Source organism: Oscarella lobularis, chromosome 20 (genome assembly GCF_947507565.1).
Source record: "Oscarella lobularis chromosome 20, ooOscLobu1.1, whole genome shotgun sequence".
In the NCBI taxonomy this organism is placed as follows: Eukaryota; Metazoa; Porifera; class Homoscleromorpha; order Homosclerophorida; family Oscarellidae; genus Oscarella; species Oscarella lobularis.
Window position 1 is genome coordinate 176,209 of NC_089194.1, and position 16,638 is coordinate 192,846.

General features: G+C 45.3%; 2 protein-coding genes and 1 long non-coding RNA gene across 4 annotated transcripts; 2 read left to right on the forward strand and 1 right to left on the reverse strand.

The window, feature by feature from the left end:
- Positions 1-6,887: 6,887 nt before the first annotated feature.
- On the reverse strand, positions 6,888-8,470 carry LOC136198932 (galactose-3-O-sulfotransferase 2-like). Its single transcript, XM_065989000.1, has one exon. It carries the CDS (start codon positions 8,232-8,234, stop codon positions 7,071-7,073), a length of 1,164 nt encoding a protein of 387 aa, XP_065845072.1. The 5' UTR covers positions 8,235-8,470; the 3' UTR covers positions 6,888-7,070.
- A 1,388-nt stretch (positions 8,471-9,858) lies between these two features.
- Positions 9,859-15,386, forward strand: LOC136198933 (uncharacterized). 2 transcript variants are annotated; one of them, XM_065989001.1, is made up of 6 exons: positions 9,859-10,162; positions 10,212-10,272; positions 10,319-11,878; positions 12,160-15,028; positions 15,093-15,163; positions 15,217-15,386. In XM_065989001.1, exons 1-5 carry the CDS (start codon positions 9,868-9,870, stop codon positions 15,129-15,131), a joined length of 4,824 nt encoding a protein of 1,607 aa, XP_065845073.1. In that variant the 5' UTR covers positions 9,859-9,867; the 3' UTR covers positions 15,132-15,163; positions 15,217-15,386. The 2 variants fall into 2 exon arrangements, with proteins under 2 accessions (XP_065845073.1, XP_065845074.1); XM_065989002.1 differs by having other exon boundaries at positions 10,322-11,878.
- A 261-nt stretch (positions 15,387-15,647) lies between these two features.
- Positions 15,648-16,636, forward strand: LOC136198848 (uncharacterized). Its single transcript, XR_010672885.1, has 5 exons — positions 15,648-15,720; positions 15,852-16,019; positions 16,074-16,157; positions 16,208-16,295; positions 16,357-16,636. It is a non-coding gene; the product is annotated as an uncharacterized lncRNA (long non-coding RNA).
- Positions 16,637-16,638: the final 2 nt, after the last annotated feature.

A 16,638-nucleotide genomic window follows, 5' to 3' on the forward strand; every position in this document is an offset into this window, starting at 1 on the left:
GTCGATTTTTAGCGAAGCAACTCGGTGTCTGGGTAAGATGTGTGGGTTTGTTAGCAAAACAATTCTCGGTGTCTGGGTACGCTGTATGGGCTCGTTAACGAAACGGGTCAAGGTGCATGCTTCTCGTAGGCACCGCAACTTAGGCAAGCGTATCGTACACTTAGAGCGACGCCCGAGCAAGCCAACTGCCGATATCGCGACTATAGGCCCCGGCTTCGAAGAAAATTTACAAATGCCGTACGTAAAGGCTATGAGAGTCGGCGAGACGATGCGGAATTCTTTCCAATCTACGGTGGGGCCTCCGCGATCTGCATGCTAAGGCTACGATCAGCATCGATCACTTCTAGCAATCGAGACAAGGGCTTACCTCATTTTTGAATCGTTTGTGACTCCGCGAAGGTTGAAACTGGCCGGACAAAACAGATCCGTTAACTAGCGTTCAGTGCAATGGCGCACGCGATCATTTACGTAGGTTTGCGCGGTCCTGCACGACATGGAAGGAGCACATTCGCGAAGAAAAACGGACTACACGTGATTAGAAGTTCCCGGTTGTGTTTTACTACATTGTTACCAGAAAGACTAAAAATCAACTTCCTTCTTTTGCCGCTCTCGGTCGCTTCGCACTTCGATCGACACGATGCTGTGCTTTTCTGTCTGTGCTTGATCGAGCTGGATTGACCTCATATGCATATAGATGGACGGGAAGAAAACTGTCACATGCAGACAGCCCAATGAAACAGCAGCATGCGTAGATCATAATAGTCTTTGCGGTCAAAAGCTCTCTAACTGTCAATGGAAGAACCATCGATCGCTGAAAGCATCTGCGTTCGCTAATTTGCTTGAACATATTGAGTTGGATATTCCGGAGCACAGCTGTGGTCTCATGCATAGGATATAATGGCACGGAAGTACGTCTCAACGGAAATCCTACACAGGTGCATGGCATGAATAGTATTCACAGAGCAGACGTGATGATGACGACTCTTGTTATTACACGCAATTGCAGCTCAATCCTACATAAGAGGCATAAAAGCGCGAGAGAGATTCATTTACGACGACTGTGAAAAAACTCTTGCAAAAGCATGTGTCTCAGGTTGATCATCCTAGCGACCTTCGCCGCTCTTTTGGTTAGGCCTTCTCTTCAGCGATGTATAAGCTAGCTAACGTTGGGTAGCACCTTCTAATTATCTTCTTGCTCCTATATAGTTACAGCGTGCCGTCTCCCGTCGAATGGCGCTTCTGTTACGGCAAATGCGGGTATCATTCTCGATAACGTGACGTGCAATTCCGGCTATCAACGCTATCCGGACAGATTGGACTCGCTAGGCAATTTCGGCTACATGTGCTCAAGCTCGACAAGTGGGAAAAGGAGATGGAGACCGGATTATGGCGATCGCGATTCGTCGGACGATATCGCCGATCCTTGTTGCCTCGCTAATCTTACTGTAAGTCGTTCGTCGTCGTCGATTAATAAGCCATCTCTTCAAAGGGGACGGCGAGCGGAATTTCATTACAACATTTTCTTTGTTCGTTGTATTATAGGGGTGCACATTTGCACGCATTCGCCATGAAGCCGGTTTCTTTACGTACTCTGCGTCGCGAACGAGTCTACCATCGGCCGGTGAATATATAACTCCAGAGAAGTTGTACCCCGTTCCTCTCGTATATGATTCATGCCGCGAACACAACATTCTTACGGTGAAATATAAGTGCATGAACGGGACGACGTTGGTTGGAACCGGGAAAATGGAGGGAACGTTTTCCTGCCAGAATGGTATTTACAAGTATTATTCTCATGAAACGAATACCGATATTGCCTTGGGATGTCACACGCCGCTCAAGTGCACGATCTAGCCTAAAGCCAACGTTTGTACTGTGACGAACAGTAGTTAGTTGATACGTAGGAGTGACGTACCAGTTGGTATATAGATGTTGTCCAACAGTCGTAAGGTTAGCACGCCTCAATAAAGACTAACCCCACAACATCGTTACATGGCGACAGGACTTTGTTAATGGCAAACGCAGGACCCATTCCAAGATATGTGCAGTGGCACGTCCACCCCAGCAGCTCCGACTGACTGACCCAGCTCATCGCGGACAGAGTTGGCGAAACTTCCAACGCCAGTGGAACCTCTCCTCCACTGCCTCGCGCATCGACCAAGCTCAATATCATAGGCGACAAAGGCCTCGACCTCTTCGAAACGTTCACTTATGATAATGATGGAGAAGAAGAAGATATCAAGATCGTTCTCAAGAAGTTTCGTGTATATTGCGTACCGCTTCTCGACGCGACGTTGGAGCGCTAGGTCTTCTTCCAACGCAATCAGCAGCAGGGAGAATCGCTCAACGAGTATATTACGTCGGTGACTAAGCTCTCTAGCACGTGTGAATGCGGCGCCGACAAAGACAATCACATCCGTGATCGATTAGTGCATGGCATTCACGACCCCAATCTACGCCAAAAGCTGTTCGACAAGCAACCGTTTACGCTGGACAAATGCCTCAAACTTCTTGGCTCCAGCGAAGTGAACAAGTTTCGAGCGCAGGCAATTACGACAGAGGAGACGCTGCACCACGTACACCGCGCGTGGACGCCGCAAGGGACAAGACATCTGCAGGCACGCGACGAGATCCGCCCCCATTGAGATCCGCCTTTTTGCTTCAGAAAAGTTGTGACCAGGTCCGTTGCCTAGATGTATAGTGTCTTCTTCCCAGAGTGATCGTTCCTGCAGAAAAATATACGGGACATACGGCAGTAAAAGCGTTATTGGCTTTATCGAACAGAATTCGCACCTTTCCGCCGTTCAAGTGGCGAGCAAAACTGAGTTTGCATTCATTCGATTGCCGAGAACACCGACGATTGCGACGATGGGAGAGGATTCAAACGGGATTGTTGAAACTGCTTATATCCCGGATAAAAACATAAAACGTCGAGATCGCCGATTGTCGAACGCTCTTCCACCGTCCCGGAAGCGTCATTCTACTCCCACAGTTGAGCAACGTCTCGCAAATACCGAAAACCGTCACTCGCTTCGCTATTTCTTCAACGACGGCACAATTCTATTTAGGCAACAAGCAGCTCCGTCTCGTATAAGGCTTTAGGAGCTTGCAGGTACATAATATTTTCCGCCAAAGATGCTCAAGTGAGCCAGACGCAGCTTTAGCGTTTTATGTGTGCCTACACGACAGCTCTACATTTGTTTCATTTAGGAAGTGCCTATAGCTCCAGCGGAGTATGTCAAAGTAACCTTTTCGAATTCGGAGAACGGACCCTACTATCTGTACGAGTCTTTTGCCTCCACTGTCCCACCCGCAGTCTCTCTTCAGACACGCTCGCTTCGGAATTGTTTTCGGTTTCGCGGAGGGCAGACAGCATGCTGCAAATACCTATGCCTCTGAGAGTCTCATTCCACGTCGTCTGAGATCTTTTTTTGTGAGAAGGCGCTTATACTTCGTATATTCAACCAGCCTTGCATGCATGCAGAGCCAATGTCAGCCGCGCGAAAAGTCCAATTTAATCATGTGGTGATAGCTTTTCTCCTGGCTCCGCCCAAAGCGAACGAGAACTTAATTAAGATCCTCTGTCCGTCCACGAGAAATCTTTCCGCCTTCAAAAAATTATGACAACTTTTCAAGCCTCCTCGTGCGATTTCAGTTACCAAACGTCTATCAAATTTAATTTCGTCAAATTCGCCCGATCTTTGACAGTCAGAATCAACTTAAGACTCGTTTCGGCACATTCCTGCTTCCCATGGCTGCAGTGCAAGGTCTCTTTTTACTCATGCATGTGTCGACCTTAATTTTGCTTTGCATGGCCGCCTATTTACGTGAATCGTGCGTATTTGCGGCGTGTCTTATATTCCGTTGGGGATTTCACGATCATTAATTATTTTCTTTAAATCCTTTATACACACATTGGCTTCGTTACGCCTCTAGCTTGCTTCGGTAGAGTTTGTAGATGATTGACAGTTTGAAAAGAAAACTCTTTCCTACTAGCACCTAACGGGCAAAAAGAGAAAAATGACATACGACTATAACAAATCGACACAAAAACGTAAAGAAGGCACGCTAAGTGATTCGAACCTAGACAAACTCGTTCAAGACATCATACGTTCCTTTAGTTGGAACGACAGTAAAAGCCCGGTAAACGACCGCGTTTGCCTTCACCACAGGAACATTGAGTGTCACTTTTAAATCGTCGTTGTAGAAGAGTTCCACTTGAAACTCGTCTCCAAGATTAAAGACAGAGCCTTCAGACAACGGCCTAACGCTGAAGGTGTGCTCATCCGAGTCGTTTGGAGCATCAACTACATATCGAAGAAAGACGTGAATAATTGCAAGCAACATTGTGTGAAATTTTACGAGTGGCGATGTAGCCTCCGCTAATGTCCCGACAAATTAATGGTCTAGGACATAAAATTTCAACAGTTGCAATCGAAGATGGGCGTGCTACAAATTTCCAGGGTTGGCCGGTTAGGCAAGGAAGCTCGTTTGTTCCGAGGCAAAAAAACTCGATTGACGTAATCCGACGTTTCTACAAACTGCTAAATTGACTGGGATGTTGCACGTGAGATTCCCCTCTATATATACAATAGGCGTACAACCAAAAAAGAGACCGACGACAGACACGACGCAAACGAGATCTTCGGAGTTGACGATCATTGTTCCCGGTTTGGGCGTTGGATGGCTCGTCGAGTAAAGCATGCATAATTTTCTTTGTCGGAGAGGCCTTTAAAGTGACGTTGAATTCAACGTCCGCTTGAATAACTTAGTGAGAATCATAGTAATAGTCAATCACTTATTAGTCTTTCTCGGTCGGAATGGTCATTCAAGACATGAACGCGCGCTTCATAGAACTAGCTCTTTCCGGGAATGGATGCTGACATTAAAAGGCTTCTTCCCTCGACGATGGTAACTTATGCCTCTAATCGCTTACGTGCCGTTATTTGCTCCAGTCGAATCCCGTTTAACGTCGCTAGCCCCTCAGGCCCCTAGTAATGGCTTAGCTAGGGAGGGACACGTGCCCTCCCAAAATTTGGGCGCTATGATGGGCGTCCAGTCTGTAGTGTTTTTTACCACGATTGAAATTGTTACCTGCACGATTGAGTCATTACAAAATAACGTGCACTAACAAGGTTATTTGCCATTCCTGTCCTAGCAGGTCTTCTTCTGACGATTCACGTCTATTGTGATGATATTTACACTTACGAAGAACAGAAAAACTTCATTCTGAGCTCGAAACACGCGTTCGCTCTTCCCGTCCTTGTTCGCTGCTTTTACGGGAGTCTCGTAATAACAATACCATGCATACGCCACCCCAATCTGCAAACTTTGCAATGAAGTCGCGTGCTACTGCTTACAATACGTCTGTACATAAACACCGACGAAAACGGGCTTAAGCAATCTAATATATAAAAATTATAGGCTAATCTCCTCATGGGAAAACTGTCCATCAGCTAGCTATTTAGAGAAAGTCGTCCTGGTTGCATCGAGTTCTTTTACGTGGGTCTGTCCGTCGACTGATTTTTGCGTTTCTTATCGGAATGAAGTCTATACCTGCATGTTCTCTAACTCAGGCCCGGCGGAGTGGCTAGTGTTTTGAGGGCCACAAGACACAAAAACAACTTACATTTGTCGATTTATTGGTCGGACCATTGCCCGATCGAGCCAACTTCTCATCTGCTAGTAGAATTTAGATCAGTCAATTCAACAGCTCTGCTGTGGCTGTGCATGTTGTACAGTCTAATAGTGACAGTAGCAGCCAGGCTGCGCAGCAATTCAGTCCCTTCTACGAGTTAGAAGTTTTCCAAGGCCTGCACTGAATCTACTTATGTAATATTATATTTAACTCTTTTGATGTTGCAGGGAAGGGATCATCTTAGGCTAAGTATCTCTAGCTGGTCCACAGCTCGTCTTTGATATAAACAAATCCGGCCTCTTCACGTGACCCAACTAGCAGGAGCGAGTCTCTGTCTTCTAGAGCTAGGAAAGACAGAGCGAGACTTTGGATCGGTCCTTTGAAGGCTCAAACTACTGATTGGAAGCTGAAGCAGCACTTCATCGAGTACGAGTCGACCATCAAGCACATCGTAGTAAAGGAAAACGGTCTTCGGTCTCGTTCTGGCCCAAAAGGCTACGCCTTAATCCTTTTCCGTGACGAAAACTGACGCTCAAAGGAAGTTGAATGGCACGCTCTTTCTAGGGAGCCGAATCGAAATAAAATGTCTTCAGCAAGTCTTCCAAAGTAAACTGTAGTACCCTTTCGTCAGTTCTTCGAGTATAAACTGTGACATTTTGTTAGGTGCATCGGGGCCCCCGAAGTCCTCGAAGGAGTCACCCGCGAAGCCTTCAGACAAGTCACTGTATGCGTAGCGTCTTTTTTCGACTACGTGCGGGTAAAGATATTTTTAGGAGATCAGAAGACGTTTCATGCAAAAGAAGCATTACTATTCACGATGCTGGGAACAGAACCGTTTGTGAGCTAATCAAGACGCAACTCATCGGTCAAATATCCTCCCAATTTCCTTGCGTGACTTTATCTAGACGTCCTTCGCTTGATTGCTCTCCGCTCGGAAGCTTTTTATTGATTTTCAAGGCAGTAGACCAGACGTTGATGCTGCCGTTGATTGGACAAACAAGGAAAAAGCAGAACGACATTTGCCCTAGAAATATCTGTTATCAATAGAAAGAAAGATATTAAGATTTTAAGGCAAGGAATCGATGACAGTTCTCTGAATTCTCTGTACTCGTCATCCCCGGTGTTTCCTACTCTCTACAGACTTTAAAGAGCTACCTCCGATGAAATCAAAGAAGGATCGATCATCCATCAACTCATGAAGAGCTACTTCCAAAATCAAAGAAAAAACTTACTTGTCTAAAGTGTCTTTATTTAAGTACTCCATATACTGTGCATGCATATAGCAAAGTAAGATATCGACAAGGGAAGAATAATTGCTTTGAACAACCATACGGTGAAGGGAGAAAATAATGTACGACATAGCAAACAGCAAATTTAAAACAGCACATCCACATCGCAAATTGTGAACAGAAAAAAGCAAAAATGAAATGGCCTAATGGTACACGCGCACCTTCAACGCCGAATTAGTTTCCAACTTCTCATACCACTTAGCCATCAGGGGACGGACTTGGTGTCTGTGACTACGCTTCGACAACGGAATTTTCAAAATTGGTAATGTTTTTCCCTTGCATAGGGCTACCATTGCTTCTTTGTACATTTGGACCTCCACAAGAAAGTCCCCTGTTGATTCTTCTTCTTTTCGAATTTTCGTCTGAAATACCTTGAGGAAATGTTCGTAGATAAGAAAATCGGCGTGCATCCATTGTCTTAACACTTTCTTGTGTTTCTCTTTTAGAACTTTGGCCTCGTGATGTGCAATAAGTTTTTCGTAGTCCGATGCGTTCTTGTCGCCGCTCTTGAAATCCGGGTGAGAATTCGATGGCACGTTTACAACGTCACTAAGTTTCCAATTCATCGTTCGGCGCAGCATTACAATGGATTCCTCACTATATTCCAAGATCATGACCAAGCTAAACTCTTTCTCCATTTCCTCGATTTTGGCGCGGACGTCACTTTCAGAATATGGTGCATTTATTCCCATTTCATATGCCATAGAGTTCATGATAAGGTAGTGTTGTTTGCAATTCTGAAGCTTGGAATAATATAAACTGGGATTATCTAAGACATCAAGTGGGGTCACGTCAATGCCTCCAGCACACTTTCGGATTTCTGGATAGTAATCAAACGCCGAAAGAAAACGCGTTTCAGGATTTCGAAGAACAGTAAAGTAAACGGGGTTCCTTATAAGGTTGTTCGTTATTTTCGGCGTAAAGCGAGAATGCTCGATGAGAGCGTTGTATTCTCCCGGGCGGTGACGATGATAATACCTGCTTGGATCAAAGTTTGGGCCAAAGCCGTACGACCATCTCTTCGGCACGACTTCGATTAGATGGTATGTTTTTATTACATTTCTCAGCATGTTTCTTATAGACGAGCCGCCAGTCTTGTGTGTCTTAATGAAGACGAAGTTGCGTGTCGGCTCGCCCAAGTGACGCCCGTTGGGAAAGAAGATCTTCGAGTAGACGATCGGTTTGAAGTTGAAAGTGCACTGAGAGCTGGTGATATTGTTGCTTCTGGCCAGCAGCAGTACCGTGAGTAGAAACCCGGCGACGATGGTTAGGATGAACGTGACGGAAGCGTTCAGCGTGAGTGCCATGAAAAGCGGGGAAGAAGCTGAAGACGTTGGCGTGTGATCGAGGGGAAGCGGATCGAAACCAAACAAGGTTTTAATTAAATGGCATAGATTCTATTCAGATGATGATATACGCATACCTTCGAGTCCTCTTCCTGTTCCACCAAAAGGTCTGGTTCCGCTTCCGGTCCAATTAGCGATCGAGGGCGTGTCCTTACGAACGCAACGCTACTGTACAGTAGCATCAACTCTTCGAAATCGACGTTCCTGCTTCGATTGGAATCGAAGGAACCGTCTTCGACGTTCGCAACGTATTTTTTCATCTTGTTCGTAAGCTTTGTGAAGCCGTTTTGGCGCAGATACCACCCAGAACTGTTGTAATGCTTACGAACGAAATGTAAACATACGACGTCGCGAATGTGAGTTGATGCGTTCGTAAGGACACGCCCTCGCTAATTGGTCCTCAGGAACATTTTGGCCGTAGCCTCGCGTGTCAGGCCCTCCGCGATAGCGCGCGTGGCGCAGGGAGGGCTATCGCGGAGGGCCTGGCACGCGAGGCCGGATTTTCTCTGTGGACCGTTATACGGGACAAAGAGAAAGGTCTTGGGTACGAGTAGTCTGGTTAATTATAACCAGGCCTTTGCGCGCGTTACCGCTGGCGAAAGGGTCTGGCGAAACAGGGCATGTCGATGTGTACACGGCGCACTCTGGAGTGCGCCGTGTACACATCGACATGCCCTGTTTCGCCAGACCCTTTCGCCAGCGGTAACGCGCGCAAGGGCCTGGTTAACCAGACTAGGGTACGAGAGCTAGCGTATACACCTGGTGCATGAATTTCTCAACAAATTCCAACAGACATACGGTCATACCACCACGATATATCTACACACATACATGCATATACGTTTGCAAACTTCACTAACACAAATCAAATCTACCTTGGCGTTCTTCAGATCAATATAAATCTCAGTTATACAGGCTGATGAAGTGACGACTATCGAACAATCGGAGCGCTGCAAGTTGGCCAGCGTCACGATACGGATCTTCCAATATTCTGACAAGCCTTGCAGTGGCGTCTATACTTATTTAATAATTATTACGAGACGTTGACTTGTGGAATTACGTCACTTACGCGGAAAGTAAGACTATGACCCATTTCAAGCATCATGGTTACAATTATTAATAACTTATTGTCTAAAGAAAAACCAATGAATCAATCCTCAAGAGAAACTTCAAAGAGGAACACCTTTCAGCCTGCCCGTTCAAGGTCTTGCTCATTGAAATGACTCTGTTCTTTTGAGGATCAAGACGTTTCAAATGATGACGTCACGAAATGAAATGATTTCTGACCACATCAAAACTCTCTTTTGAGAGCTTTGTGTACGTCGTCGTGTCGATTTGTCTTTTGAGATGTAATGGTATGTTTTAGTGGAGCACAAATAATTGCCTAATCAAAGAGCGCATGATCAGTTGATTCATGCCGATTGATTTATTAACGCATGGGCTACTAATGCAATATTATATTTTGCTCTTTTAATGTTGCTGGGGATGGATCACCTAAGCAGTAGTCTCTGATCTAAGTTTCTTCATTGGATCCTTAACAAGACTGGTCTTTGATATAAACAATCCTCCTCACGTGACCCATACTAGCAGGAAAATGAGCGAGTCTCTCTCTTCTAGAGCTAGGAAAGACAGAGCGAGGCTTTGGGTCGGTCCTTTGAAGGCTCAAACTACTGATTGGAAGCTGAAGCAGCACTTCGTCGAGTACGAGTCGGCCATCAAGCACATCGTAGTAAAGGAAAACGGTCTTCGGTCTCGTTCTGGTCCAAAAGGCTACGCCTTAATCCTTTTCCGTGACGAAAACTCAGCTGCAGACGCTCAAAGAAAGTTGAATGGCACGCTCTTTCTAGGGAGCCGAATCGAAGTAAAATGTCGTCAACAATTGTTCCAAAGTAAACTGTAGTACTTTTTTCGAGTGTAAACTGTGGCATTTTTTGTTAGGTGCATCGGGGCCCCCAAAGTCCTCAAAGAAGTCACCCGCGAAGTCTTCAGACCAGCCACTGTATGTGTAGCGTCTTTTTTGTGTACGTAAGGTAATGATTTTTCAGAAGATCAAAAGACGTTTCATGCAAACGAAGCATCACTGTTCACGATCGTGGGAACAGAACCGTTTGGGAGCTTTTCAAGACGCAACTTATTGGTCTAATATCTTCTCAATTTCCTCGCGTTACTTTATCTAGACGTCCTTCGCTTGACGGTGCTTCGCTCGAAAGCTTTTTTATTGATTTTCAAGGCAGTAGACCAGACGTTGATGCTGCCGTTGATTGGACAAGGAAAAAGCAGAACGAAGTTTGCCCTAGAAATATCTGTTATCACAGAAAGAAAGATGTAAAGATTTTAAGGCAAGGAATCGATGACGGTTCTCTGAATTTAGAGGCATTCGCTTCAGAACTAGAAGTAGAATGCAAGCTGTTGGAACTTGGTGAAACCGAGGCAATTATTGAAGTTGCGTCGTTTTTCGATGAATCTACTGACTCATTCACGCTTGCACTTGACGATTTTCTTTCTGATGAAGCGTCTCGAGTTGCAGAGGAGTACCCCGCTTCAGACTTGGAGCTCGAATTTTTACGAAGACGTCAATTTTCAAAGTTAGTTAAGCACGACTCTCTATCTTTCGACGCAACAAAGAGTGGCGTTCTTTTGACGGGCCCCAAGTATGCAGTGCGAACTGTTTCACAGCAAATCGAAGACTTTCTAGAAGACTTTGTTGAAGAGTCATTTGACGTTTCTTATTCGCCGAGAGCTTTCACAGCTGCAAAAGCAAAATTTTACGCCATTCAACGAGATTTTAGTTCACCGGAGTGCTTGATTCACGTTTTGCCACCTCGTTCGGGTCCCCGCGATTCAGGAGTGACACTCATATCGCTTTCCGGTGTGGACCGTGATGCCTTGTTTAATGCCAAGCAAGAGATACTCGCTGTGCCTCGTCTCTTAGATGAATTCAGTGGGGCAGTTGCAATGCAGTGCGTAAATCGTAATGCATTGCTTGAGAAGAAGATTGTTTTAGAAAAGCAACTTAGCGTTGGATTAGACATCAGAAAGAAGGACGTGTTTGTGTATGCAACTTCTCAGGAACAATTCGATGAGGCTGAACGTGTTTTGAAAGAGGAAGTGGATGACGGCATCCAACGTTACGAAAGCCCTCGAGAGTCTGTCACAAAGACCCTCTGTTCGACTGCGTGGAACAAGGTTCTTCACTTGGCCAAATCATCTAAAGTTTTCGCTGAGCCAAAGGAAGATGGCACAGCTATACTCATTAAGCGAGGTTCGCTGCAGGGCGTCGCAGCGTTCCGCTGCGCCTTGGATGAACTCTCAGAGAAAATTGAGGTGTCAAGTTCTTCAAGGAGTACCGAAGCAGTCAGTGGCTCTTACAAGCACGATCGAGGATCAGTGGTGCAGGCCTTATGTACCACTCATTGGGATAAAGTCGTGATCGAAGCCAAACGCTTTTCGGTTTTTGCGCAAAAGGGTCAAGATGACGACTCAATTCATGTTCGTTGTGGCTCCAAACTGAAGAAAGCTAAATTTTCAACTGCTTTGGCTAACTTTTGCCAAGCTGTAGACTTGTTAGCCAGCACCATTGAAGAAAAAGACTGTGACAGTGAACGGTAAGCTAACGTTTGACGCTCTCTCTTTAATGGCGTTTATGAGAGCCGCCAGTATGGCTCATGACCCTCAATCAGCTCCTATACTCCTTTCATAAGGTCTCCTACCAGTAGTGAACACCTCTAATGCTTTTCCCAGCGTAACTGCATAGAGTAGATACTAAAGTGCATCTACTGTAAAGTGGAGCGATGTGGGTGCAGTCATTGCTCTGTAATTGTAGTGGCATCCACCGTCTTACGCGTACTTAGGTACTCGTGCAGGAACTAACTTGCATTTCTTACAGAGACGATTCCGATGTTCCCACTTCAGTGTGCGAAAGAAGCGTTTTCATTCTCGGAGGTACCGTCATGTTGCCCTTGGTGGAAAGCCACGTTCTCGACAAAATACATCTCCAGTTTCCCACTGTCACCGTTCAACTTAAATGCGATGCTTCTGTCCCCAACATCGTCCTGCAGTTTCAAGGAAGCGAGCACGACGTTGAATTGGCCGGAGACTGGACAGAAAAGCAGCGTGGCCTTTTTTATTGGACTACTCACACGTTTGACAGCAATGAAGCTGAATGCCTGAAAACCGGTATCGCCAGCAACGCTTTAGACTTGCAAGGAATGGGAAAAGAGTTCAATGCCACTTGTGACGTGTCAAGACTTTCTGAGGGAATATTGAGCGTGGCTGCGATATCTCCGGGTGATCCACGAGCCTTTCGACAATCGATTGATGCTTATCTTAAGTGCCACTTACTGGTGACGAGCACTTATTCTTTAACCGATTCGCAGATAGAGTTTCTCAAACGTTTTCGCCTTCAAAAGCCCTGGCTTGGTTTTGGAGACGTCATAGACCAAACAAGCATTGAGCAACTGTCTCCAAGTTTCTTGGGAAACTGTCTATTTTTGAAAGGTCTGAAGCAAAATGTAAAGTTTGCTCTGAAAGAATTAGAGAACAGGTTTCGTCGATTTCGAGAAATTTCTTTTCACCTCTCTTATCCAGAGGGATCTCGTCGCGCTTTCGAGAGCGAGTTGTGTACAATTGAGACAAAATTAATGGAAGAAGAGGTTTTTGTCGCTACATCGTTTTCCATTTCCAAGATCAACAAAACAGTTAACGTTAGCCTTACTGGCTTTTGCGACCTATCTTCTGCAAAGGAAGCATTTGTTTCTTTGTCCAAATCTTTGCATCGGTATCGTAAACCAGTTCGTGTTTCATCAGATACGCGCTCGATTATCTATCGAGAAGCGTTAAAGAGAAATTTACCTGTTGGCATGGATGACGATACCATTGTCATCTTCAGCACTTCATCAGAAAAATCTGCAGAGGCGGCAACGGCTCTAGAGGAACTGATAGAAGAAGTACGGACAGAACGAATGAGGTCAGCTTCGGCTAATGAGTATCGTGACGACTACAATCTTTTTTCGAACTCGGTCAAACCGTCACCGTCCAAGCCTAATTTTGGGGCGAAGATTCTCAATGTTGAGACAGACGAAACGCCCTGTCATTCACTTGCGTTCACTTCATCTGCTTCAGCCTCTGCTTCAGGTGTTGGAGCAGAATCAGCAAAGTCTACATCCGCTTCTGAAGACAACGGTATCGAATTGGAGTCTGCATGTGCATCGTACCTTTCGTCGAGCAGACCAAAGCAAGAGTCATCTCTTCCTGAATCGACGGATATGAATTGTTTTGATCGCTCTCTCAAAACAGTTCTCAAAGAAGAGCGAACCGAATTTCAATTGCCAAGCTTCCCTTCCACGAGGTCTTGTTCTGAATCAACTAATCCTGCAGCTTCTGAGTTTTGTCCGAGCGAAGTCCCAGCTGCATCAAGATGCCAAGAGACGCAAATAGGAAGAAAGAAATCGAAAGAGATTTTTCGTTTGCAACGCGAACACAAGTCCAATTCCTTATTAGAGTCACCGCGTCTCCTGAACGAAATTCCCTTCCTCAGCTTGGGAAAAGTTATAGAAATCTACTCAGGAAGCATAGCTCACGAATGCGTAGACGTCATCATCACAGCGACCAATGAAGACCTCATCCTCCAACCAGACGTCGCCGCAATCGGTGGACATTCACTCGAACAGGAATGTCGTCAATACGTCAAAGATAATGGCTACGTTTCAAGCGGACACACTGTCGTGACAGGCGGCGGAAATCTTCGATGCAAGCGCCTTCTCCACGCCGTCATCGCTTCGATCGACACTGAGGCAGATCTTCGAGCACGCTTACGTCAATGTTTCGACGACGTGGAGGCAATGTCTGCGAGATCCGTTGCTCTTCCTCTTCTATTCTCCGACACATATTTATCTGTTGAAACGGGTTTCGCGATCACGATGGAAGAGATTCAACGTCGATTTGAGGAGAAATGCTTTGTTAAAGTCGTTCGTCTTGTCGATTCGAATCCGATGTTGATGAACGTCGCCGGAGCTGAGGCGTTGTCTTTGAAGTCCGCTGCGCCACCTATGAGAATATTTGAATGGCGTTACTTGAACGACGACGATAGGTTTCAGCCTTTTTCTTTCGTCATCAATGCACAGTTGGAGAAATTTTTTGCTCAGGCAAAAGGCGACATGCAACTTCAAGTATCTGATGATGTCTACGACATATTTTACGAGACGCACACGAACTTGGCTTCAGGGCTTGTTCGACCCATTCGACGATGCCTAAAAGGTTCTCCTTGTCCAAACCCTGATGCCAAATGGTATTTTATTGACGAAATGAAAGCGCAGCAGCCGTACGACGTAGCCTCGTCCTTTCGACTTGATAGCGCTTTTCGACGAAATGCGCGGTTGGTGTCCATTGACGTCGGTGCATTTTCCTATGAAATTGATTTTGTTTCGATGACTGAGAAGGATGTGAAGACTGGTAGGAAAAAACGCATTGTCCGAGTGGACGTCGTCGATTCTTTGTCGCCTCCTCGTGGCCCTACAATTAAGGAAGCGACCGGAACGGGAATTTCTTCATTTTTCAAGAAGATGTTCTCGAAAAGCGAAACGAAAAGATTTCGCATTTCTTCTGACACGGGTGTTGCTCTAAGTAGTGACTTTCGTCGAATAGCGGAAACTTTTGGAGTGGAGATGAATTTCGTAACGGACGCTGGATGCGAAAGTGCGGAGGTGCAGCTGAAGGGCGTCAAATCGGGCGTACAGAAAGCGTATGAAGCGATTCAGGTAGATTCTTCGCTTATTTCGTTTGCTTTCTTTATGTGAAAATCTTCGCTTCTAAAATTTACAGGAGATGATCGATACTTATCGAAGCAAAGGTTTCGCTTAGTTAGAAAGAATCAACCCTATGAAACGAGCCAGGTGAGCCAAAATGCTATATATCGAAATACCAGAGTCATTCTGGCGGTGTCTAGATTCCATCCATACTCATTATAGATCGACGTAATACTGTGCTATGAGGCCATGTTTGTAGTTATTATTACGAGCTGTTGACTAACAACGGTATAATTATGGCCATTTTACTCATCTTATTACTTACTGATTTTTCTTGCTATGTTTATAATGTGTTCAAGCTGGGAGTTACTTGCAGTGAAATTTTAGTAGTAAAAACATTTAGTCTTCTAATCGCAATGCCCTGCAGGATACTGATGGCTAATCTGTTATTTCACCGACAACGGCGAAATATCGATTACCCTTTAAAGAATTAGAATACTCAACGTTGCGTGGAAAAGTAGCAGTGGATCTTTCGAAGTTTGTACTGTAGTACTGTAATGACTAACCTTTATCCGGGTTCGTTTCTTCGGAGACCACGTGCTTTTCATTGCTCTATCGAGGCTCTGACTGCGATATTTGCAAAGGCCAGCGAAGTAGAGTGCATCGCGCGTAAAATGTTTTGCCATATGGAGAAAGCTTTTCAGGTAGATCGAGTAGGAGAGAACACTTTCCTTCGCCTACACGCCCCTCTTGAAAAACCTGACTATATGCGCATCTCCCTCACCCTTCCTCTCGCTGCAAATCGTTAACGCGTTCATCTCCGCGTTTTCAACAGGTCGATTTGACCAGGGGGGGCCCCCATCAGGATCATAGCGATGAAAAATCGAGAAGAAGAGAATGATATTCGATAAGATATTCTCCTACGTACATCAGTTCAACGGATTTTTCCTGACGTTTGCTCGACGTCAGCTGAAGGAGATTGCCAAGGAACAGATCAATAAGTGTATGACTAATTTCACTGGTATGTTTATATGACTTGATATTTTGGTGAGTCCAGTACTAAAAAGGATTGGGGATGCCAAAAGAGGCCTTAAAAGGAGACATCGTGTTCCCTTTAAGTATTCTGGTTCAAACAATAATGGTGAATTCTTTGATAGTTATGAGTCCAATGTCTTTCGAGCTCTATTCTAGGCTTTTTCTGAGGTTCACGTAGTTTGGCGAAAGCGTTGGCTGGATGGCTGGCTGGTCAAAGGAAGCTGGAGCAAACAAGGCAGATTGAGTGCGTGAGAAAAGTGTCGTATCTTAGCGATAGTTTGCTTTAAATCGTTTCTATACGGTAGTGAGGTCAAACAATTGGGTTTCAGGTATTGTGTGAATGGGATGCTTGCGCAGTTAGCCAACAAATCAATTCCTGCGTTATTCGACGGGGAGTTCTAAATCATCATGTAGACATATAGCAAGATGTTTTTACCACCCACATGGCTAAATCGCTCTGCCGTCATGTACGTCTCTAACGGCAGACAGAAGAACACCTAGGCTTACGTAAGAAATAATATTAGACCTGGATACAGACGAATGATGTCTTCTTTATTTCTCCTATGACATCGAACGGCCCGGACGTC